This window comes from Clupea harengus, chromosome 21 (genome assembly GCF_900700415.2).
Source record: "Clupea harengus chromosome 21, Ch_v2.0.2, whole genome shotgun sequence".
In the NCBI taxonomy this organism is placed as follows: Eukaryota; Metazoa; Chordata; class Actinopteri; order Clupeiformes; family Clupeidae; genus Clupea; species Clupea harengus.
Window position 1 is genome coordinate 2,057,429 of NC_045172.1, and position 26,769 is coordinate 2,084,197.

Here is a 26,769-nt window from a genome sequence, read left to right on the forward strand (position 1 = left end):
TGATTTTGACACGCCTTCTGTATTGTTGTGAATGAATGACAACAGTAAAAATAGAGTGGCGTAAAATAGAAATATAATACTTAGATAATAGCGTTATAAAAATGGAGGGGAGATTTTCCCAGATGTACAGATGTAAACAGACTCAGTGGAGTAACACTGTTTGAACATGACCAGGGGGCATGCCTGACATAATAGATGACCTGGCCTAATATATGCATTACAATCTAATAATTAAATAAACTCTAACTGGTGGAGGGCTGTAAGGCGGATCCACAGCTGGGAGGGTAATTCACCACCTTATCCAACATGGCAACATCCTTGTGGATTTCATTGCCAAGCTGAATCGTGGACGATGTTTATCAGCACTCAATTAGCATACATTAGCATGAATTTGCATGCATTATCTTCCCCTAAAGTGAGGTGAGGCCAGACACTTATTGGCCTAATGGGTTTGAGAGAATAGTAGGGGAGCTGTCCAGTGAACTATGGTGCTGAAAGCCTCACAGACCCTCTCCAGATAAATGGCACTTACAGGATTTTAGTCATTTGATTTAATATGCCAGTCAGACGGTATTTTAAATACAAATTAGACCTGAATGGGCTTTTGGGGAATGCTGTACACTGTATGTATGCCTTTGTCAGTTTTTCCGTAATGGTCCACCTACCTGAATTAATATCATAATGACATACATTTAGACGTGCACGTGCACACACACACACACACACACACACACACACACACTCACGTTTTCACAAAGGACAAGATGAGATGTCAGACAGGTGAACTAGGAGAAATAGGGGGGTAAACATCCAGGATCATGGGGAAAAATGAGGGGGGGAAAAAAGATGGAAAGAGCAGCTGTGCTGCAGAGGGGTGAAAAAGGGGAGAAATAAGGTGGACTAAAGAGTTATGAGGAAATATGACATGGGGAGCTTGCTAATTATCTTATTTCCTTCTCTGATCGTCTTAATAAGCAGCTTCCCCTCTTTCATTTCTCCCCTGACCATGCTGCACCAACAGAGAGAAGAAAGCAGAAAGAACGAGAGAGAGAGAAAAAAGAGAAAGCTAGAATAAAAGAAGAAAGAAGAAGAGGAAAAGCAAGAGTTGAAAGATGGAGAGTGTGGTGAGGGTAGGCGCCCCGAGAGAGAAACCCTTTTTTTCTCACCCTCAGGGGCGCAGTGGTGAACACAAAAAAAAAGACGACGACCAATCTGTGTGAAAAAGATGACGCGCTGCTGCTGCAGAAGTAGGCTAGTGGGGTACGCGGCGTGAGATGAGCTGAGCGTCTCACGCCCACAGCTGCATCACAACACACACAACACATGCAGCAGTGCAGCACGGATACAACTCTACCACTACAGTACTCACTCCACACTCCACTAATGTTCAGAGAACAGTGATGTGGTGTACAACTCTACCACTGCAGTACTCACTCCACTCTCCACTAATGTTCAGAGAACAGTGATGTGGTGTACAACTCTACCACTGCAGTACTCACTCCACACTCCACTAATGTTCAGAGAACAGTGATGTGGTGTACAACATTGGCATAGAAACACTGGTCAACACAATCAATTAACTTAAACACAAGTGACACGCGCGCACACACACACACACACACACACACACACACACACACACACACACACACACACACACACACACACACACACACACAGTAGACCGAGGGTAAGCCCTATAATATGATTAACACATGTTCCTCTGACCCACTGACCAGAGCTATGCACACCCAGGCTGCTGCACTGATGGCTCTTGTTTAAAGCCAACCACCTGGACACATGCCAGTGATTCCTAACTGACGCACAGGCCGGCCTTTGAGTACCCATGACATGAGAGGAGCTTCCCTATCCCAGTGAAACTATGCTAATTAAGTAATTACATGAATTACAGAATGTTGATCAAAATCTGTAATTTCCATACAATTTCAATGAAAATCAACATAAAAAATCATGTCACCGAGACTTCAAATAACTGACTTAAGAGGTGACGCTTCCGTGAAACGGGTCAAAATCAATTACTCTGACTACTTTACAAATTGGGTTTGCAGATGATGCATCCCAACACTTAAGAAAATGAAAGACCCCACTTAAAGTGCTTCCGGCTACAACATGCAAGTAGCTGAAGTTAGAGGTGTTAGCTCAATGCTCACTTCTCTTTCTTCATCGAACACACACACACACTCACACTCACACACACATGCCCACATGGCAGACTGGCCTGCTATCTGAGCTGCCATCACACTGTCACTTCACAATCCCTGGCACAGCACATTCATAACCCCCACCCCTAAAACAAACACAAACAAACAAACAAACAAACCCCCCCTCTGCTTTGATGGTTTGAGCAATGGGAACTTTGGGGGGTTGAAAAGGAGAGTTATTTTCATTGTTGCTCCACACTAGTCAGTGTGTGCATATACACACACACACACACACACACACACACACACACACACACACACACACACACAGACACATGCACAGCCTGACATTCACACGCACAACATGGTGGGCAGCAGTCAAACTCACCGCGATGCGTAGCAGGGTCCCCTTCACCGACGACCATCTGTCCTGACGCCGGTCGATGACCAAGATGAATCCGACCGCTGCTGCCGAGAGGCTGCCCGCCGGGGCAACAGCGTAACCATGACAGCAGAGCCACGACCAGAGAGAGGGCCAGGGAGGGGAAAATACACAAGGACGGAGAAGAAGAAGAAAAACAGGACACACAAAAGCAGGTCTTAGAATCCCTTGAAAAACAGAGGTAGCAAAACACAACAATCAGCTGGATTTCTTCCAAATCAGAATGTGACGGGATCACAAAGCCTCGTCCATGGCAACAGTCAGTCAGAGGAAGGTGCGATCACACTGGCTGTTTACGTGCCACTATACGCGCACACACAATTGGCCCCCAGCATGTCCGTGTTTCTGGGAAATTCTGCTGAGGTAGTCCGTTTGTCCGTCAGCGTGGATGCCCCCCTCACACTCCTCCATCAGGAGCTCCGCGCTCCCTCCATCCTCTCTCAGCTGAGTGGCCCAGCAGCGTCTCACTGATCACCCTCTCCACACGGGCTGGCATGCCAAAAAAAACACAAGCACCGCTTGCCAACGCTCTCGCAAAACACCCCCAACCCCCTTCCAAAACAAACACCCTTATTTCCAGATTGGCCTCAAAGGAAGCTGCCCTTATATCTCAAGCGGTTCCTCCTCAGTGAATCTCCTCTCGTCTCTTTCTCACACAGAGCACCTTTGCCACCAAGGAAGAACGACCTTCTGTTTTGCGGTCGCTGCCGATTGTGAAACACAGGCTAAGACCATGAAAGCAGCGAGCATCTGCCTCCCCGCTCCTTTCAACAGCCAATACGCTGCCCTGCCATCAGGTGGGCCCTCTGTAGCCAGTAAGAATGCGGCGCGGGCTTGACAGACAGCCAAGCCTGCCGGCTCACACCAATTGCTAATATGGAGGAGGGGGGCGGGCGAGAAGTGTGATTGATAAGAGCCAGGGTCCGCCTCCTGTGCTGGTAGGCAAGGCGCTTCAGATGCCTCTCATCATTTCGAGGCTGTCGCCATGACAGTCACTTTCCCTGGATCTGGTGCTCTCTTTCGTTCTGCTCCTGTTGTATACTAGCAGCTCTCTCTTTCCCTCTTTCTCTCTCTCTCTCTCTCTTCCCCCCTGCTTCGATGAGCTCATCTCTCCTCCTCTCGTTCTGCTGTGCCACCCCCTCTCTTTCTGCATCCCACCCTTTCTCCCTGCTCTCCCCCTCTCTCTCTCTCTCCCTCCCCTCTCTCCTTCCTTCTCCCTCTTTATCCCTGCCCCCCCCCCCCCCCCAACCCCAACCACCTCCACACATTTTTTTTCTCCCCCTCTTCCCCAATCCTCAAAAGCACCGGTCCACTCGGAGGATAAAGCAGAGAAAGAAGCAATGGTGGTGAAGAGAGAGAAAGAGATGATGGAGTAGATTCTCCCCTACTGCAACAGCCTGATAATCACGTGAGCCGTAGAGTGCCTGTAGACTGCTGAATAGCAATGCTGACAGTGATTTATGATGCTGCATAGGGCATCATTAAAGACGGGAGGATACTGGTGTGAATGTAAGTGATGAAGGCTTGGCGTCGGAGACTGCATGCTGCTGAAGCAGGGAGAGATCCGGCATGCAGAAACACAGCTTCTGGAGCATATGCAGCATGCAGTCCAAATAGCAACCTAGCCATCGCCTCCTCATTAATCATTCATAGGCTGCTTTCAAAAGACCGGCGCACAACAAACACTGAGAAAATCACCATCACCATCATTATCATAACACATCAAATATTCAGCAGAGTGACATAAAATACACCATTTATTTATATAGCTATTTGGCTATTTGAAGGGGACATTTGTGAAACATGCCATTCAAAACAACACTTGCTCCACGTTGCAGTGCACACTCCAGGGTGGGCCTGAGGACTCATTTGCCAAGTCAAGCAAAAATTAAAAAATCATCATGGACCCATTTTCTGCAGGAAATCCTCCGGCAATTACTCCATCACTCCCTCCGCCTCTGAGAGCATCTCCCCCGGGAGAAGAGGGGAGAGCAGGGAGTGGAGAGGGGAGAGCCAAAAACCTGGTTCATTACACCTCTTACCAGGGGGAAATTAAAATAGGATTTTTTTCCGATATTGACAAAAATATAACCCAATAATACCAAATAATGCTCCAGTATTTATAGATAATACAAGTGCACTTCATCACCACCTTTACTCTAATGCAAGATCTCTGTACAGTATTTAGTTAGTTAAAAAGAAAAACAAACACGTGAGTATGAGCAATACAACTACATGGATGTGAGAAATGGTCCTGTCACACAAAGCAGTCTCTGGCGTGGTTTCTTTGTCTGGTTTCATTTAAACCTGTTCTACAGTGACCTCTACTGGCTGTAGTTTGACACCCTGCAGCGCTGATGTCCACGCAGGCTGTCAATTCCGTTAACCATTATTCTTAGTGACTTGGTCTCTAGGACAACCAGTCAAGGCTTAACTGGCGCACCTAATGGCTGTTTGGGTGTCCATGCAACTAAAGAACAGGGCTATAGGAGCTGATGTCTGGAACAGGGAGCAACAGAAATACACCTGCACATGTTTTTCAGATAAAAGATGGAGTTCTATAAAGAAACAAATGTGTTCAACTGTCTATATCAAGAAGAAAATGATGCATTATATTACAATAATAACGCTGTGAATTAAAATGACAAAGCAGACAGACAAGTGCACAGACACACACACTTCCTGTGAACATATAATGAGTTAACAGGGACACACACCTGGGGACACTGGTCAGGTAGGTGAGGACGTTGTGGAACTCCTGCTCCTGAAGCTCCCCAAATGTGGGGAACTCCGGGAAGATGATGATGGGGCTGCCATTCTCCCCTCTGCCTCCTGCAATGGAAACAGACCGCACATCAGAATGGCACTGCACCTGAAACTAACATGAAGCCCATCCGCTCCTCCTCCCCTTCCACCTTTTTCTATCTCTTTACTCGGCCGGCCCTGAGCGGATGGGTCCCCCCTATTGAGCTGGGTTCTGCTCAAGGCCTCTTCCTGTTCAAAGGAGGTTTTTCCTTGCCATTGTCGTCTTGGTGCTTGCTCTAGGGGGTTCAAGCTCTGGGCTCTGTGAAGCAACCTCAGACCATTTCAATTGTTATTAGCTCTATATCAATACAATTGAATTCAACTGGATTGAATAATGCACTGTGTCCTGTAGGCTCAGAACAAGAGCTTTTATTAAGAGCCTCATAGAGAGCACACAGTTCCAACTCACCATGACTGACCACAAGGGGGCAGGTGTGCACCTACTGAGCACACCAGGGCTCAAGGCAACAGTCATATCCTCTGCATGCGGCTGTAATGCCACCACTAGTACATACAACACACCACAAACGGGACACAGTGGTGTCATAGGACAGAGAGGAGGGCAGGAAAGGAAATGGAGGATGAAACCACAAACACATTTCTTTAGTGATCAAAAGTCAACAGTTAAAGCTCTTCAGTGCCTTCAGCTGTTTATCTGACATGAACTATAGCAGGTGGCGAGTGTGTGTGTGTGTGTGTGTGTGTGTGTGTGTGTGTGTGTGTGTGTGTGTGGTGGTGGTGTGGGGGCGGGCGTGGGGGTTAACGGTCACATAGCCTTTCATTTCCATTTGAAAATCATCTTCATAATACTTGGATAAGCTTGTGAGAGGATTACAGGCGTCCTCCAGCCCCTCCACGGTGGGGCCACCTATCAAAGAGTCCGTGTGAGGCGGACAGGGAGCCGGAACCACTCTGCAGAGACAGGAGCCGGGTGTCCAGGCTTACAGCAGCGCCAGTACCTAACAGTGCCACAGCTAATGCCCCTGCTTCATCTGCAGTCCTCCACAACATGACACGTGTGACTGAGACACAGACACACACACGTACACACACACACACGTACACACACAGATCGATGTCCAGACAAGGGGCAAACGTATGCCAAATTGTCATTGCCGTCAGCACTGGACCAAAGATCTGCAGGTCCATCTGGTGTCATGCAGGCTCTGTGAGGAGGAAGATGAAGTGCAGCAGGCAGAGCAAGGTTAATGAGATCTTCTGCCTCAGTTCTGCTGTAGCCTCTCCACACACACACACACACACACACACCACACACACACACACACACACACACACACACACACACACAGGCCTGGGGGTAGGACAGCAGGGCCACACTGCATGAGTTACTGCTTCAGAGGGTGGTGGTATAGGTAGAAGCAGTACTCTATTAGTCATTGGGTACACAGTGATCCCAGTGCCAATGCATAAAAAAAACTCAAAAAAAAACAAAAATAAAAAAAACTCACAGCCAAACACAAGAGAGTACATAACTATACACACAGTACACTAGATCTACAATACCTGATGACATTTTGTAAATACAGTATCTCTTTTAGGATGTGGATTTTAAAAAGGTATCTTTTAAGGTCTGACTTATAGAAGAATGTTATCATATTCTTCAGTCAGTTAATGCCCAGGTGAACAAACGGGCAGCACCCACGCCAGCTCAGGCATTAGTTCATGTGTGGTGTTTGCTGAGAGGTCAGGGCAGCTACAGAGCTTCCAGGATCACTGAGCGCGGGCGCATACAAGCAAATCAAGTGTGCAAACAAATTCAGTCAATTACCAGTCCGCCATTTACCTAAGGCAGGGAAGCCAAGCATGAGTGTCACGGTAAGGGCTCAGAATTAGGCATGGGAAAATAACCTTCAATGATGGCTTGAGCAAACAGAGGGCAACACAAAGTGATAGTCCTTGGGAGGGAGTAACAGGCCTTGGGGAAAAAGAATCAGACTGCTGAACTCTTATTGACCACCACAGACCATTCTCAATGATGGTGTCTAGGACAGGGATTAGGCCTCTTTCAGGATGAGCTCAAATTATGATCCACAGAAAGAACAAGGGATCTGTACGAGTCACGGTGAGACACTTTAAAACTGTTTAATAACAAACTGAAATCAAAACATTCGAAGTCACGCTGACTGCCTCGGAGGTGTTTTTGTCCTTGTGTCACACACACAGGAACGGCTTGAGAGACACAAGACCAGCAAATGTCCCAGAAGCACATGAACAAACAACACACAAATTGAGGATCTCTGCAGCAACCATGTGACTGCGCTATGGCAACAGCCCAGAGCTGGGTACACAAACAATGTCCCTGCACACACACACACATACACATACACATACATGTGAACACAGAAGACTCGTCCATGTCAGACACACACCCTTTCATGCCTTTAAGATAGACTTTCTTTGTCCACCTTTCTGTCTACCTGTCTGTCAACATGTATGTCAGTCACAAATGTCAAAATCATGTTTTTATTTATTTTTTATCCATTTCATGATAGCAGATAAAATGTTATGTTTTTCCTTGAGTTGTGTTTTGACATAGTAGTACAGAAGTGTTACATACCCCCCTTTATATTTATTATATTTATATGGTTCAGCTACAGCAAAAGTCTTTAGACGGTCTGACTATGTACTACCATATTTGCTGGATATGTGTTTCTTCTAATGATGTGTTTGTATAGCCAGTCATACTACACTCTTTTGTTGATTTACTTCCCTTTTAAAAGAAAACATGCTGTTTAACTGAATACAGATCAGACGAGTGTTAGCTAGGCAGCTACACCAAGCTCAACTCTATGGGTGAGCAGATAGATTCAGATTATACTAACAACTGATGATGCTAATGATGCTAGTAGTGATGCTAGTACTGATGAACTGGCAGCAGACAGTGATTGTGCGTTGTGTTTTTGAGAGTCTGGCCACGCCACACATAGCGTCTGGCTAGCAATCGCTGCGCCACCCAAATGGCCCTCTGTCTCCATGCAGTGTTGCCAATTGGAGCAATGTGAGTGTGAATAATTTAGCGGCCAGGGCATTGTCCAGGGTAACCCAAACTGGGTCTCAACTGGGGCAAGAGTGGACAAGAGAGGCACAACTGAACTTTGATGACGGTTGCTAAAATGTTCCAAGCATCTCTGTGTACGTGTAAATACAGTATGCCAGTCGGTATGTCTGTGGTTGTCCGTGTATATATGTCTGAGTTGAATATAGCACTGGTGTGAAATATGACCTCACTGACACTGAAAGTGCAAATGGGCATTTTTAAAAATAAATGGTGCCAAGTTATGCAATGCAGCGATCACACGCTGGCTTACTATGACACCTAGAGAGGATGACGCTGTCCCGTCACAATGCTGTGAGTCACAGCTCATAATCACTGTCTGACCCACCACTGCTTATGCCTCAGCACCCATAATACTCTATACTCCCCATTTCACTCCTTCCTTAAACTGATCCGAGCACAGCCAGGGAGAAGAGAAGGATCTGAGAGGGAAACAGGAGGAAACAGGAGGAAACTCACCTGACAGGAAGGCAAACTGCTTCCTGAGGTCAAGCCCGATGTCAGCAGCACACAGAGGGCTGCTATCCTGCTGCATGATCTCATCTGGGGGGGAATAGACAAAGAGAAGAGTCAGACACAATAAACAAACACACACCCCACAGACAAAACACAAAACAAACTCACACCCCACAGACAAAACACAAACAAACAAACACCCCGCAGACAAAAGAAACATTTAACTGCTCCATTTCTGGCACACAAGCAACCATACAGAGACCAGACACTACTTTCATAAAAGCAGTCATATCAGATACACAAACAGACACGGTCACAGCGGTCACATACAGAAACAGTGACCAGAACACAAATCACAAAAAGGAAAAAGGAGAACAGATCCCCACACATACATCAGTGCCACTGTCTCTGCAGCCTCTCAGCCTTGACCCACTTCCTCAGATTCACTCACACTTTTATTCTCTCTCTCTCTCTCTCTCTCTCTCTCTCTGTCACACACAGAACCAAAACCTTACACAATCGCACGGTAGGCTTTATTTTACTCTGCAAGACATCATCTAAGCATCCTGGGAGACGCACACAAATCCTCGACGGGAGGGAAAAGCAGTCAAATACACAGATGCATACCACACCCACATCCACACACAAATGACAAACAAAGCAGACACTTGATTTCCTCCTCTGCAGCGGGAGACTGGATTAGAGTAATCTGCTTTGGGAACCTCAGCTGTAGCAGAGAGTGTGAGGAGCTGTCACATGACCAGGTGTAGTAGTGGGACTGATAGTAGGAGCGGTAGTAAGGAGAGCAGCAGAAGTAGTAGGATGCCTACAGTGCGAGTGGCTCCGCGCATGTCTGAGCCGGAGCAACTGTTCTATGGTCAGTTGTGACAGCATTAGCAGTGGGAGCAGATGCAGCAGAAGGGCCAATAGCAGGATTTGAGAATTGTTGGGGGTCAGAGGAAATATGACACTACTGCATGCACAGCCTAGATTCAGTTGAGCGATAATAACCTAATTAATTAGGTTCACACTTGTCTTGCTGGTCCGAATACGAGTGCGATTATTCCCCCCTCCCCATCGCTGTTTGTTTCCCCACATTACATGATTTTGTCACTTTATGTCAACACGTAAGTAACGTGCAGTCTCAAGCATAAATTGCAACGTAACGTTAGCGGTACTCTAGTCACGTAAGGCATGTAACAGATGCATGTTAATAATTTCCCATTTAACGGTGATTTATTTATTGGGGGAGAATTTGGATCACTCCGCGGTCATAAATAGCGTTTACTTGCTGGTTTTAGATCGGATAGGTTTGACATCAAAGTCAAGTTCAGGCGAACCTACCCCAGACCGTCGTTTTCTGTAGGACTCTGGTACGGTCCCTTTGTGCGTTCGGAAAACAGCTTTCAAATCATCAAAACGAAGCGAAGAAACGAGTCTGCCCCAAAAGCTCTACTGTGAAAGCACCCTAAGAGCTGTGTTTGGAGCCAAGACTACAAGTCCTTAAACTGCTGTTAGACAAAACAACATTGACATTGTTGCAAGTCATTAAATGCCTTTTCTAAATCTGCCCCTTAAAATACAAATATATAAAACTACAAAAGGCACCTCTTGAAGTTAGGCTTCTGTGCATAGGTCACTGTAGCGTGGTAGCAGCAACAATACTGGGGAAACAAATGGAGCACAATCACCAATCATAACCACAGCAATATCTGGCAGAGTTCCTATCAACAATAACTTGCTAAGTGCAGCACGGTCTTATCAAAGGGGCAGTCGCTCTTTCCTTCTCTCTCTCTCTCACACACACACACACACACACACACACACACACACACACACACACACACACACACAGTCACGTTCAGTATTCTTACACCCCCTGATGGGTGGAGATGGGTGGATTACTCAGGTATTTGCTTTGAGGATAGAGACCAGAAATACAGTGTGCAGCAGTGGATCTAGGTCACGGGGGGTGGGGGTTGCAGAAGATAACAGGCTGGTCTGAAGAAGCAGCTAGCAAGCACACACACAAAAACATAATATTATCATATTTGTTTGTGTTTGTGGTAGTATATGTTGCTTCACTGTTCATAAAAAGCTCCACACCATAATGACGTGTCAGTGTAAATTAAGAGGATATGTGTGGTCACGGTAAACACAGTATCTCTTCTAGCCTAATGTCAGGGCCACAGAATAATAGCTATATGAGAGAGGAGAAGATGAGATTGAGGCTTTATAGTGGGTCAATAGAGAAAGAGCGAAAGAGGGCAAGTAGATTAGCTCCTTAGTAAGATGGTCCTATTACCAACCCAAAGCCTGTTACTAGATCTCCAGAAAGACTGCAGCAGAGCCGCCGGTGCTCACATATGTTTGAATACACAAATCAACCTGAGATACACTTAGGAACAATCTGCCAGGATCCAAGCCACCCTCCTGCCTAAAGACGCTTTAGCTTAAATAATCTACCAGTATCTACCAGTGCCGACAGTTTCTCCCTGCCCTCCAGGGGGGCCTTCTGGCAGGGCTGGCTGGAGATGTGCGTGCCTGTGGTGAGCTGATAGGTCCAGCAGTATCCCGTTGCCTCACTGAAGGCCCGCAGACATTAAGGGTGAGGGGATCAAACATGTGCCCCCCTCCCCCCTCTCTTGACAGCTGACACACTGGCCGAGCTGAGATGATAAAGCCAACTGGGCTACGAGAAGATTCTGGAGCTGATGAGCGTGCATGACCTGAGGTAGCCCACCGTGGACACAAATAAACTCACTCACCATTTCACTTAGAAATGCTCTTACATTCTCTGTCTGAGAACAGAAATGACTATGAACAGAATCTACTGAACAGAAATCACTTGGTCCTGTGTGTTTCTCACCTCTGTCTGCCCTCATCTTTCACACAGAGACCTCATATGTAGATATACTTAAAATAGTGGATGTGTGCAAATATGTATTTTCTATTTAGTAGATAAGACTTCACTGTTGCTAAAAATAACTGTTCCTCTGTATTGTGCTCTCCATTTTCCGCTCCCTCACAGACTCGCATGTTATTCCCCCTCTATCTAAAAATGTTTCCTCCCGTCAGCATAGAGGATATCCTCCACATGCGTGAATTATATTGTCGCTCCCTCCAGATAAGGAGATGATTCACTCAGTACTACAAGAAACAAAACCACACCATGATAGGCGTGCAAGAATTTTAATAAACGTTTGCACATTTTTGTAACGCTGACCAGCTTTTGAAACCTCAACACTGTCTGTGGGTCCTGTGTGTGTCAGGAGTTGAGGATGAGTAGGATGTGTGCAGTCTCATCTCTTCGGCACTCTTCCCATGAGAAAAAAAACCACCCATCCCATGCCCTCAATGGCCCCAGCAGGGAACAAACAGACCCCAGAGTGCCCGCATAGCCCCCCTTGCCCCCTCCCTCCCTCCCTCCCCCCAAGCCCCACAGTTTAAGCCTCTCACACATGCGGAACCACACTGTTTATCAACACGCAGAAATGAGAGGGGCTGAAAAGCATCGCTTCACAGCTGAACAAAAAAAAAACCTTGGACTTACACACCCGCAAAAAGCAAAAGCTTCACACAGGGCCTATACAGCACCCCTCTTGTCTAGTGTGTGTGTGTGTGTGTGTGTGTGTGTGTGTGTACATGTAAGAGACTTTGTGTGTATGTGTGTGTGTGTGTGAGAGAGAGGGATTTAGTGAGGGGGGTATTCAAGAATGCAGGTTATTCATTCTGAGGCTAGCTCAGTGTTGGGGGGCTAACAGCACTGAATAGGGGTGGTATGTGTGTGTGTGTGTGTGTGTGTGTGTGTGTGTGTGTGTGTGTGTGTGTGTGTGTGTGTGTGTGTGTGTGTGTATGTATGGGAGGTCGGGGTGGGGGTGGGGGGGTGATGCCATTCAGCAAAGGAGGAGTATTCTTTACAAACGCTATACATATTTAATTGAGTCTAGTTCAGCGCTAGCTGTGGCTAATGCTACAATACTCACTGTGTGGTTGAGTGAGTGGCGGAGGAAAAGGGCTTCTGTTCTTTTTGTCTCCTTTAGACAGAGACTTTTGTTTGAGAGAAATGCTATTGCTGTCTATGTGTGCAGAACAGTGAAGAACCAAGCAGAAGAAGGGAGGCTGTTGCAAACTAGTTCCTCTCCTCACGGATGCACAAGGCTGGTCACATGTTCATCTCTCCAGTTTCCTGACGCTCACACACGCCCTCTTTCTCCCTCTCTTACTTTTTCCATTTGCTCAGGTGTCCTCTACCTGCATAATTCACACGGGAGGATCTCTGTTACTGTGCTTTAGAGACCAAAAATAAAGACACCCATGTCTGAATCCATATTATGACTCTCTCGTTCAATCTCTCCCTTTACCCTCGCTCTTCTTTTGCCTTCTTATCTTGTTTAAACAAGTATTCAAATCACATGTTGCCATTTTGTGAAGGGCACTTCATCTCCATCAAGCCTTGCCTTCAAGTCCTAACCTGTCTGTATTACAAAGCCAGATCATAGGCGATACAGTCCACGGTGTGTGTGTCTGTGGTAGCCCCTAATGGCTGGTCTCACACCATCACAAACACACATACAGACACACAAACACACACCTTTTTCCAGGGTTCTGAGAAAAGACCTGATTGCAAAATGAACCCCTATAATCTCTTTAAGAAGGTCTCCACTGAGAGCAAGGTAACACCTTAAATGTTGGGGACAGACTCGAAATGTCTGTAGAGACATGTGTCATTCTGAATGATATGCGTGTGTCCACGTATGTTCTCTGTGTGTGCACACACACACACACACACACACGTGTGTGCAAGTCTACAGCGCTGGTATGCAAAGATGGAGTGTTTGAGTATATGCATGCCATATTCCATTTCGGGTTGGTGTGCCCAGACAAAACGACACGACGGAGCCAGAACAGAGCAGCTGTGTGCGTGTGTGTGTGCGCGTGTGTGTGTTTGTGTGCGCGCGTGTGTGTGCGTGTGTTTGTGTACGTGTGTGTGTGTGCGCGTGTGTGTGTGTGCGTGTGTGTGTGTGCGTGTGTGTGTGTACGTGTGTGTGTGTGTGTGTGTGCGCGCGTGTGTGTGCGTGTGTGTTTGTGTACGTGTGTGTGTGTGCGCGTGTGTGTGTGTGCGTGTGTGTGTGTGCGTGTGTTTGTGTACGTGTGTGTGTGTGCGTGTGTGTGTGTGCGTTAAAGCGGGGGCCTGAGCAGTCAGGCCACAGACATGTGTAGGGAATCAGAGAGGGAATCCGGGCTCCATCATGTGGTATTACAGTCAGGCTTTAGTGAAGCCCCATCTGCCACTGCCATGGGGCCTGCATCAGAGTCCAGAGCTCAGCCAATAAACACACACACACACACACACACACACACACACACACACACACACACGTACACACAGCATCCCACTAAAGGTGGAGGAGGGGTGGGATTCCCACAGTGAAACAACCGGGTCAAATGGTTAACATTCTCCTGCCATATGCCCCCACCATGCCACACAACAGACTTTAAGATTAAGAATAAAAAGACTTCATCTCCAATTGGATGTCTGTGAAGTAAGAGCAGAGGGCTACAGCGGCTGACCGGATTGTTTTTGGGCATCATCCACTAGAACACAAATCCATAAATCAATGGTGCTGGCAACTCCATTTAATTTACATCCAATCATGACCAAGTTGTCAGCCAAAAATAATACTAATAATAAGTATTAAGTGTGTAGTAGTGAGTTCCAATGACAAGAATTCCAAGACCCCTCATGATGACATATTTAAATGCAATTTAAATCCAAGTCCAATAAGTGTCAACACTTCAGCCCAGTTCCTGGGCAAATTAACTTGACCTCAGATGACACATTTCCATGACAATACTCTGAGCTGCGCAATAGGAGTTTGGAAGGTCATCTTGTCCGCTTTAGCTAATCAGTAACACTCACTTGCCCTCAATAACCACACTCCATGAACAATATCAGCCATGACTACGTGTAGCCAGCCAACAAAGCCATGAAAACACTCAGAGCATAAAGTAATGACTATTTACAGGGGAATGAACATTCCATTTTCAGTTGAAAACCAAGCCAGGTTGGTCCGTAGGGCGTCCCGAGCACCTGGGTATGTGGTGGGGATGTGTGTGATGCAGGACGTGGACTGGATGTGATACAGCACCCTCACGCTTGAGCAGTGGGTCACTGTGCTGGCAGCCATGGCACAGGCACAGGCACAGGCACAGCACACAGGGCAGAATGGAAACAGCTATGGCAACAGCCGGCAGACATCACGCCCTTGTTCCACATGCCCGCTCATACACAGACACACCTTGGCTCACACACCGGCTACAAAAACACCAGCATCCCTCTTTATGAAGCCTGAAGGCATAGTATACTCTCTCTCGATCAGGGCAGGGCATGTCTATTCCACAGATGGCTTGACACTTGCTGTGAGGGAGGACAGACGTGATCTTTGCCATAGCAACAAATCAACAGCAGTCCAGATTGGCAGCTTAGGTGAAGTCTGATCCCTTGAGCGTAATCCCAGTCACCTCAGTGATCTGAGGCTACATGTTTACCTCTGGTGCCAGGCGAGAGTGTTTTTCAACACTCTTTGACAGCAGCACCTGCCCATCTGTCAGAGAAAAACGTAGCACCAGACTCGTTTTTGCTCGTACTCGTTTGTTTTGGCAGCGGACCTCAGCATCCGTATGCACATGCAGCTGGGCACAGTGAGTAACAAAGGGGTGTTTACTTTCAAACTTTGTTGGAACTTTCTGTGCCAGCAGCTCCAGAGAGAGTGGGAGTGAGGATTTTTACAGCAGCATGATGGTGTCATGTTCACTGCTGAACCATCAAATGGAGATGGACACTTCTTTGGTCAGGACTCAAAGGCCACAGTTCTCTATGCAAATCATCAACTGCCAAAACACGTATCCCATGAACAAGACAGCACCAAGCTAATAAACAAGCAGACATCTAGTACCACAAAGACCTGACTATCAATCAATACCTGAGCAAATAACCTTCATTGGAATGGCGTTTTAGATTTACAGGAGGAGAAGGAGAGAGAAAGATAGAAAGAGAGAACTAAACTAAAGAATAAAAAAAGAAAGGGTGACAGTTGGGAGAAAAAGAGCACCGCTGCTTTACCTGTCATCATTTTGAGCTGCAGCCACATCCTGGTGATGTCCTGGCAGAGAAGGGACACTCGATTGAGAGCCATCCTGCCTCGGTGCACCTCTCCCAGGTCACTACTTTCTCCCATTACCGCTCTTCTTACAGCACCGACAGCAGCAGCAGCAGGTAGTGCTAACTGCTAGCTGCTAGCCTTCCATTCCATCACTGTGGAGTAGCTTTCCCATTGCTATGTGCACACCCCCATCTCGAACGCGCACACACACACAGGCAGACCGACTGATCACTGCTCCAGGTTACTCCTCCCACCTCACACACACACTCACACACACACTCACACAGGTGCAGCAGGAGGCTGTACAGACTGTCTGCGCAGGGAAGAGCTTGCAGCTAGATAAACGTCCGTCAGATCCCACAGTGGGAGGGGTGGGGGAGATTTTAAGCCTCCTTCAAAATATGTACGCACACCAACACACACACACACACACACACACACAGAGAGAGAGACTCAGTCACTCACTTTGGAGCTACACACAGTAATCAGCCCCAGTAAGCAGGTCTGGCAAACAGCAGACTGAGAGGCAATAGAGATGGAGGGTGTGAGAGTGACAGAGAGGGTGAGAGAGAGAGAGGGTGAGAGAGAGAGAGAGAGGGAGGGAGCAGCAGTAGCGGGGTGGTGGAGCTAAGCTCTTTGTTTAATAATAGGCATCCTATCAAAGGAGAGGTCCGCCCCTGAGGGGGGTGTGGTGTGGGCTCGGACTGTGGCTGGAAGGGGGGGGGGGGTGTATTAAGTTATGGGAAAGCGCAGACAGCTGTCCATTGGCCGGCTGTCTCAAGCACGACGGCACCTATGGCATTTAATCACTCCATTCCAAGTTTGCCCAGACAGGGACCTCTACTGACGTGCTCACTGGACTGACTAGAGATCAAATACTGCCTAGAACGTACCAAACCACACGCACACACATACATTTACACAAACACTACAGAAATGACACTGTTCCAAATATACTGCTCCAGCTTTCACACCATGGTGACTGCTCAGCATTCAGTGTTCCCTGTCTGACATGCAAATCAACTGTCTGACAGAGACACAGAGACACACACACACACACACCCAGCCCCCAAACGCACACATACCCTCACACAAACATTTCTCTGCCTCAGTGCAGAAATGCACAGACCACTTGTTTATTGACAAGTGTAGAACATTAGGAATTGGCCATTGAAGTGTGAGAGTATAAAAAGAAAGCTATAATGGAGAATGTCATCAAGGGGGGGGAGAGAAAAAAAAGATTGCCTATTAATAGCACATTAGCTGTAGCAGAAGAAGCAGAGGAGCTATTCTTGAGGTGAGGTGTATATCTGCATATGACAACTTTCGGACTAATTTTAGCTTCCGCTTTTTAGCTTAGTCTTGAGTGTGTCAGCAGGGGGCCTCGTGTCGTACGCACCCGACCTTTCACCCCCACTGGCTCGTTTCCCAGCGGTTGAAAATGACACGGACACAGCTCAGGTGACACGCTGCCGTCTCTGTGATCTGTCGGGAAGTCCCCTCACTGCCACCCCCCCCCCCCCCCCCCAAACTGATCCCATATCCCAGCACACCCCCCGCCTCTGCCTGGGGCCACCACTCCCACCCCCCAACCCCAACTCTCCTCAACACATCAGATGCATCCACAGATCACCAGTGATCTATCAGAGCACATCCACGCCCTCTGTAACTCCATCCCTGTGTAGGATGCGTAAAGCGCTCCCACGCCCATGTGAAGGGCTTTACCTCTGAGCTGGTGTGGGGGGTTAGAAGGGGTTTGGGTTACAGGTGTTACAGTGTGACTGTGGGAACACTGGGCCCAGGAGGTTAACAGTAGCAAAGAAACGGCTCAAACCCAGGAAGTGGAGGGAGAAGAGGGTGTGAGAGCGTACTAATCTCAGCCCCCCCACCCCCTTTCCCCAAACTGAGCTCTCGTTTATCGTCACCTCCACTCCTCTCGGATATTTAATTATTGTCTTCTCCACACCACCTGTCATGCTTCTTATTTTAGGAGCCCTACTTCTGTCTGATGCTGTCCTTTCTCCCCTCTCTGTGTCCCCTCTCTGTGTCCCCTCTCTGTGTCCCCTCTCTGTGTCCCCTTCTCTGTGTCCCCTTCTCTGTGTCGGAACATGTTTCTGACCACTACACTGATGACCCCTGTGAGTTTGAATAGAGATAAGATGGAAACTGTTTAAGGATATGGTCATAAATTAATGGATGACTTGTAACTGTAGACACTATGCTCTGATGCTGTAACATGGAAGACTTTCATCAGAAAAGCAGAAAATCAGAAATCACCTGGTCATCACCACACCATTCAGTGAAAGTGTGAATATGTCAGAAAAGAAAAGGAAAAGCGGTAGTATTCTACAGGGTTTTAAACCGTAAAAATTGAACTTTCTGAGAATGCCCATTGAATCCGAATTCTTCTCTACTGGTTAATGCCTTCATGAATGACATGAGACCAGTGAATTATACCTTAACACTGCCCGTGTGAGCTACACAACACCAATATTAACCAGGTGCATTGCTCTGTTATGGTTGCTCAATTTAAGTTCTCTCTACTCTCAAGCTAAGGTCTAGCCTCTCACAAACCCCTCACACAAACTCAGGTTGAAGGGTGGATGTGAATTATTTAGTCCTGGGGCCTGAGACACTGCTTTCCCTCGTCTGTTTAATAAGAAATGATGCTGCCCAGATATCACCATACAGTTCTAAGTTAGTTCTTACTATAAATTAATATTTCCATGTCAATCAGTGATTTTACAGATGGTCTGAAAGAGCCTTAGGAAAAGAATGCAGCAACGTGAACTGTGTACTGATTTTGATTTGATGACGCATCTTTAAAAATGTAATTTCCTTGAAATATGTCCTCCCCAGTAGGACTGTCTGACTCCCACAGATTAGAGGAATTGAGTCGTTATCCTCTGAAATGAAAGGACAAGTCGAGCGAGACAGGATGCATACAGTGGAAGAGTCGGTCCCTCACCTCCCAGCACTGGCCTCTCCTTCAGTTCCACCCCTGAAGTGCCCTTAGGTTGACTGAAGGAGGACACACATCACACACACATCACACACAAAGAAGTGACAACCACCACCCAACTTAAATGCTCTTTTCCCAGACCCTTCTGTCCTGAGGCAAGAGGCTGGGACCACCTGGCAGGTAAGGAGGAGATCACACAGGAGCTAACATAACTCTCTCCCATGCAAACAAAAAGGAAAAACCTGCAGACTTTGTTGGGCTGTTTGCCTTTAACCATGACACATACACCCCCCAGGGATGTTGGGGAAGGACGAGGGCTGTTGAGTGAAAATGGCACGGCCTGGCCCAAGAGGAAATGGCTGATTTTAATGAGATATTTCCTGTAACTGGTGGATTGCTTCAGCATCCATGCATGGGTTGCTGTCGCTTCATGAAAACAGAAACAGAAAAACGCTTATATAGCATAAAACCGGGATTTTCCAAGAAGTCCACACTCGCACTCAATATGAAACTGATGACAAGTCATGCACCCAGCTGGTGCTGTTGCCAGCCATAAGGTATTGATGATGATCTCTTGTTGATAGTTGCACCTCACTAGTTTCTAATATCCCTGCATAGAAATGTATGACAACAATCAATTCATTATTAGATTTTGACAAGAATTAAATTCAGATTATTTGTTACCAAATCCTTTTCTATCCTTGGAAGTCTTTTGTCGTTGTTCCTTTGTTTTCATGAGGTCTCTTACAGCAGGTGACTGAGCCTAACTCTACCACTCCAATCCTCTACCTTCAAAAAGTCTGGGACAGACACCAGATCCTTTACATGCTTTACACCGATATGGTCTATTTGTTCACATTCATCAGCACCTGCTAGGAAAGGTGTTCCATCAGCTAAACCAAGTTCATTCTCCGAGCCAAACTCATGAGCTGAGGCTTTATGTGCCTAATCAACTAACTGATCCCAGATCTGCTGGTCATAAGAGTGAAGGCCCGGTGGGGGAAGGCCAGGACCATGCTATGACTGACTGAGCAAAAACCGAGTGGCACCTTTCATACGACACAAAGCATCTCTCACCAGTATCACCTACAGCATCGAACGCAACACAATACTCCCATTCATGGCTGGCTGGATGGCCCAAAACCAAACAACCCAAGCTCCCACAGACTGTGAACCCGCTGAAATGCACCTGACAGCAAGCCATATGCTAAACGGCCAGTAATGTGAAAGCAACTGTTCAAAGCCCTCTATTATTTTTCCATTGAAATGCACTGAAAAGCTTCTGCATTGTAAGTGTGAATTCTATTAAATGTAAGACTACAGGGAGAGGAATAGAGACAACCACAAATGTCCTTGAAATTACAAACAAATCTCTCTAACTGACATTCTGGTGACAGATTCTGATCTCTGAAAATAGTATGCCAAGGTAACAACATTTCTTAACGACCAATCGCTGATGACCTATTTTTGTGCCTTTTTTAAATAGTCTGAGGTAATGCATGGAAGCGTTGGAGACAGCCATTGACCCACCACACAGCTTGTTTACTTGACCGTCCCACGGGGTGGGTCTGTTTTAGTGAGCTGATCTAACCGCCTCTACCTAAACAGGAAGAAGAACCAGATGACTTGAATACAGGATCTGCCAAATGTGCTTTTAGGAAAGTCCACCTGCATGACCCGTCTAAGGTTGGACTCAAAGGATGCCTCAGACATTTGGCTGTATATAGAGCATGCATCTCTGGAGCACAGCACAGCAGGTGAGGGAGGTTAATTCTTTTGCAAAGAAAACAATCAGGGGCCTCCCATAAAAACAACCTCCAGCTCAGCAGTATAAACTTCCCTCATCCAATGAAGTCAAATATGCCACAAGATGAAAGAAAAACAATGAGCTCAAACAGTCATAATCCTTCCGTTAACAGTGTACTCTCCTCCTGTTTATCTAAGGGAGGGGTACTGTGCTCCTTCTCTCCCTCCCTTCCTTCCTTTTTCTCTACATCCTCTTTTCTTTAACCCACCGACACACCCACCGACACACCCACGAGACACTCTGTCTTTATATCTAACCATCTCAATTGCTCAAGGCATCTCAATTTTAGTTCCCCCCACAACCACCCCTTGCCAATTACAGGCCCTATTTGCTAGTATCGCTCCTGCTATGCCATGTGTGTGTGGTGGGCACATTTGGGTGGCGCTGCCCCTGGGGCACAGGTGCCATGGGAGATGTCCTTCCTTCTCCTCTTATCTCTCCTGAACCATCAGGGCGGACACAGAAGTGACAGCGATACCAACTCTCGTCATGTCTAACAGCCTACATGACTCATGCAGCATCAGAGAAGCACAAATTAACAACCTGGTTTTCATGTAAGCGATGACACCAACCTCAAATACGACCTCAGACATGTAGTTGCTCACAGAATGAGTTTGTTTACAGGACAGATCACGAAATGATGATGCTGAGCATCCATCACAACACTGCTCCCACCCTTACTATTTACAAAAGTCATGATTCATCATTCATACTATGTTGGATATAGGATTTTCTAAAAATGATGGAGGACTGAAGTTTATGTTTTCAGTGGAATTTGCTTATCTAACTACTGACAGATCTTTATAACCAGAGCCATCAGGAAAGAAAATGAAGTCAATGCAAACATTGCAAAACTATTACCACATGGTCAACAAAACATAGCCAAAGGTAAATAACCATAAATTCATTAAAATCTCTTCTGCCATCCCATTAATCCTGTATAAACAAATTAAATAATTCCCAGCTAAGGAAAGAATATAGACTTACGTTAACTCTTTGAATGCTACTAAAATGCAACAACAAAAGCCTGTCAGGTGATTTATGAAATTCAACTAGAGTTTCTAATTTTGACAACCTGTAAAGATACCAAAGGTACTTCAGGTTTGTGTGATCTATGCCTACACCTACACAATAAACAGATACGTCACTAAGGCAGGAAAAGCTGTTGCCTCAGACAGAATAAACAGACCTATTGTCTTCAGCCAAGTAGTATATGTTAACCAAAAAGACAGCCCTACAGTGACAAAGACAAACAGAAGTAGGTAAGGACCATGAGAAATCTGACTGCCATGACTGGTGGAGTGAAAGGCATGCTGTTACTGTGAAATTATGCATATTCCTAATGCTGTCATAATCTGTACTGGTTGCACACACTTTCATGTCCAGACATATAGAAAATACAGACTAAACCATACCATACGGCCTCTTAGCTTTGTTGGAATACTTTATACAAACACCTGTTACCAACTGCATAGGTAAATTTGAGCAAACAAACTCGCCTTTGGGCTTAAACAAATAATACGGATAGAGTACATGCTCTTCCTTGTTCATGGTGCAAGGGTTCATCAGAGTTAAAGGGCATGTAAACATTTAGCAGACATTCAGAGTAGAAGAGCTGCCACAATCAATCAAGTACAGACTTAAACTGCTGCAGTCTTTCTAGGTGACAGAGAGGAATAACACTCCAACAAGAACCATCTCGTCCAGCATTTCACACAGAAAATATATGAATCTCTTCTGAACATTTAAATCTGTAAATGCTGGTAGCATGTGCGGATGCACAATTATACATCCACCAAATTGAACCCTTTTTATGCAACATTTCTGCTATTTTTCAGCAGAGCATGTAAGACACACATCATACTTTTACAGAGAAAACAATCAGAAGATCCCTCCAAACTCACAGTTCAGCTGGTCACAGGACACACAGAAACGGTAGTAGCTCTCGACCTCTTCCAGTGATATCCGCACGTATCCCCCTCCATTCTTCACAGGCTGCAGATACACTGTGCATTCCTCCCTAACCTTCATATTCACTGTCACCTGTTCACACAGGTGTCTGTGCTCGGTCTCTCCTCCTTGCTCTATCTCATCCTGCTATATCCTCTTCCTCCCCATTTCTCTTGTATTGAATCAAGGTGCAGAACCATTGCCCTGAAGCATGCCATTGTGATTGTAGACCCCGCCCACTTTCACTAAACTTCCCTTTTCCCAAATCAGTTGTGAGAGCCACCTGTTTCCCCATGTGATGGCAGAGGTTGCCCCTGGCTATAAAAGCAGTCGGGTGAGCATTTCCTCTTTCATCACTCTATGTAGTAGTTAACATTAGGGAAATAGTGCTTCTATTATAACCAGCCAAAATAAAAAATATTAGAATTAGAAAAGGCTAATTAAGGAAAGCTGGTCCTTAACTGTCAATTGTTTTCTAGTTAACTGTTTTCTTTTTGTTTTAAACCCACTCCTAGGGCTTATACTAACTACAAAGTAAGATCGACATACCCAGAGTAACTTTTCGTTAGCTGGCTTGACAGACCCGAACAACCGCAGTCACAGGTAAGCAATGCCACGCCGGTGGCTATCAACTCGTCAAGTCAGCCCAGGTTTTCCATTCTAGCCATGAGCGCGCTCACGTAAACGGGTTGGCACCAGATGACCAATCGCAGACGTGGAAAGGTCTAGAGCCGCATATTTCACTCAAGAACAAATAATAATCCTTAACAAATATGAGGAATTCAAATATATAATACAGGGTAAATGCAACTCATTCACAGCAAAAACCAGGAAGGAAAGCGGGCAAAAAATAACGCCTTATCAATATCTCTGCCCTATCATTAAGGCACGCGTAGATTACTGGAATCACAACTTTGTATTTCATTAAATCTATGAGTTACTCGATGTATTCTTATGGCGTGTAAATCAATATTTGCGTCATTCTTTCTGCTGCAACTCTGGCGGTGTTAATTCGTAAGATAAATGATTGGTCAGTAGGCGGTTATTTTATTCGTTTTGATCTGTCATCTTGAACCTAACCTGTCCCAGAGCAGGCTAGGTATGTAATAGAGGTTACTATGGCAACCGTGACTGGGTTAAATCTGAAGTTAGCTCACTAACCCCAAAATCCTGCTTCGTAGTAAAGGCCCCGGGAGCATATGCCGACCTGACAAGAAATCAGTTCACTGACGTACGATTGCAGATAATTGTGTCGCAACAGTTGATGTTACCATCCGAATGAGGAACAGGTCATTTTTTAACAACAGTACTACATCTGCTTCTTACTTTAGTAGCTTTTTCCATGAGAGAATGTACCTGTTATATCCTGCTTTTTTTTGTATTTATCTGTGCTAGTCTACCAGGATGTAATTACATGTTAGACACCAAAGTCCTCCAAATGGTCTGGGAGTCCTCTGAATTGAAAATGTCCCCCAGACCTAGCTACTCTCCCTAGTACAAGTCTTTCAGACTGGATGTTTGACGTGCCCTGGTAAGCTCAGTGCTTGTTCCTGTTTTCGATCTTGTTGTCGTTCTGTGTTGACTTCTGTGCTACGCTGCTCCCTGTGTGTATTTTCCTGCCTTAGCTTGCTAAATAAACGCACTTGTGCTAGCTTGCTACCCGAGAGCATTTACCTGTGTGGCTCCGTGTCCCTCGGGAGACGTGTGTCCGCCTCACGCTCGGGAAACAGCATGAAGTCTCCATTCTGTGCGAGTGCCCCAGAGGGCTCTGACCTCCACGATCTAGCAGTGTTACGGGCCCATACGCTGTGCATACAAACTGCTTTTCTCCTCTGCCATTCTTGAATCACATTGCTGTGACCTTTGACAAAGCGTTTATCTGTTAGCCAGTCCACCACAGATTAGAGCCAAAAACTTAGAATGAATAAGTCCATTTATCAAATCCACCAGGAGGACTGATGACCAAGTTCTATTGTTAGCAAAGGTTTTTTTTAAAAGACTCCAGGTTGTTAACATTTTGGTGTGCACACTTCAGGAGGACAGAGATCTCTGAGAATTCTGGCAGGACCTCAGGATTTAAGCAGTAGGATTGTTTTTTCTCTCCAAAATAACGTCACACCTATTCGTTAAAGTTGGAATGCTCAGAGTCACGCAGAAGTCTCACAATGACACAGCAAAGGACATGCACTTAAAGTACGATTAGAGGGTAAAGGCATCCCTTCTGCTCCTATAACCACATACCCTAAAAGCCTAGACTGTCAACACATCACAAACAAGCTGAAATGATGACCTCAACACGGAACCACCACCATAAGACATTAACACCTTCTTTAAAGACCTTGTAAACACAGTGTACTCCTCAACCTGCATTTTATGATCAAAGTAAAATACATAATTGCAGGGAAACATACAAACATACACGCGCCATTTCAGAGGAATGTTACACGTACCACATTGAGCAACACTTGACAGACTACCAGAGCTTAAAGCAAAGATTTGCACCAACTCACGCAGTCTAAGAGCAGTCAAAGACAGATGTCCTCCTCTGTTTCACCTCTTGTCAGGGCCTCTCTTCTATGCCTCTCTGTATGTATATGTGTCTGTCCTTTGAGGACAGCAAGATGGACACAAGCCACTGCGGAAACCAGCCAGTGTTTGCTGCACCAAGCAGCACACTGACTCGCATCAGCAGGGCAGGAAGACTAAAGTGACAGCTACCCAGAGGAAAGACACCCTGTGGGGTTTCTCCAGTGCAACCTCAGCCTCTAGAAACTCTCTGTGGAGGAAGCGCTCACATTCACACAGCACACCAGAATCATGAGTCAACAGAAAGAAGCCTTTTTTTCAGACACATGCTAAACTCACAGCATGGCTCTTCCTGACACACAGAACAGCAGAGATGGATACTACCTCTCTGCTATTTCACTCCAAACATATACAATACACATGGAAACTACCTCCCTGCTATTTCACTCCATACATATACAATACACATGAATTCTCTCACCATTCCAGTCCCTCCATGAGCTCTTGCGACTACTTGAGGGGGAAGCCAGCACGTTGGGGGAGAGGCTGTGGACTAGGTGACTGAGGCGCGAGAGCAGGCTCACCGGAGCCTCCTGGCCCTCTCGGAGCAGCTCCTGGATAGACATGAGAAGTCGGAGAACTCCGAGACAAGTCCCTCACACTCACACTCCGCAGGGGTCCACCAGGAGGGCTGCTGAGCAGCACAGCGGTAAAGAGTGAGTCACACGTCCTCACAACTGTGTTGTCCCAAAATCCTCTGCGTCACTCTTGTCACTGCTGAGCGGAGGGTGTATGTGAATGTGCCGCATGTCCCCTAAGCTTGGTCAGCCTGTTTGTTTTGTGCTCGGATGCCGTCCGTCCGGCCAGCGACTCCAGAGGAAGAGGAGGTAGAGGGAGGAGGAGGGAAGATCTGTGGGCCGTTTAAGCGTAAATCCCCTTCTGCTGGGGGCTAATTATACCAGCCAGGCAAACAGCTTAGCTGCTGCACTCACGCCGCACAGGGGACGCTATCTAAACTTTCCCTCCTCTCTCTCTCTCTTTCTCCGTCTCTCTCTCTCTCTCTCTCCATCTCTCTCAGCCATCCTGATGATGACAGCACAGCACCAGAAGGAGGGTCGAGTGATTGGGGAGGGGGTCAGAAGAAAGAGAGGAGAGATAGGAAAAAAGTTGACAACTGAAGCCTTTGTGAAAAAAAAAGAAATACAGTTTTGTTTTAAATCTAGCAGCCCAGTCTTGCACTGAGAATGACTCTCTTTTAACAGACAAAGTCTGTTTGTTCTTGTCTATTTCATGGTAGTCTCTTTCAACCCAAATTCAACCCAAGAAGTAAAAGTGGACAAAATCTTTGAAACCTCACAAAAAGAAGTTCCCATTTTCTATAATCACAGCTTTAATCTCACTGAGCTGTCAGTTGTTT

At 46.2% G+C, this 26,769-nt stretch overlaps 1 protein-coding gene across 14 annotated transcripts in view; it reads right to left on the reverse strand.

Moving 5' to 3' along the window:
• Positions 1-26,769, reverse strand: part of mcf2la (mcf.2 cell line derived transforming sequence-like a) — a 55,453-nt gene that overhangs the window by 25,079 nt on the left and 3,605 nt on the right. For 6 of the 14 annotated variants that reach the window (XM_031558306.2, XM_031558302.2, XM_031558303.2 and 3 more), the window contains exons 1-4: positions 25,834-26,333; positions 8,945-9,028; positions 5,322-5,436; positions 2,551-2,641 (exon numbers count right to left, since the gene is read on the reverse strand). In XM_031558306.2, the coding sequence (XP_031414166.1) occupies positions 2,551-2,641; positions 5,322-5,436; positions 8,945-9,028; positions 25,834-25,978 (435 nt within the window). In that variant the 5' untranslated portion in view covers positions 25,979-26,333. Of the gene's footprint in view, positions 1-2,550; positions 2,642-5,321; positions 5,437-8,944; positions 9,029-16,067; positions 16,607-22,780; positions 24,783-25,833; positions 26,335-26,769 lie in introns of those variants that run through there. The other 8 variants (XM_031558307.2, XM_031558305.2, XM_031558304.2 and 5 more) reach the window with 6 other exon arrangements.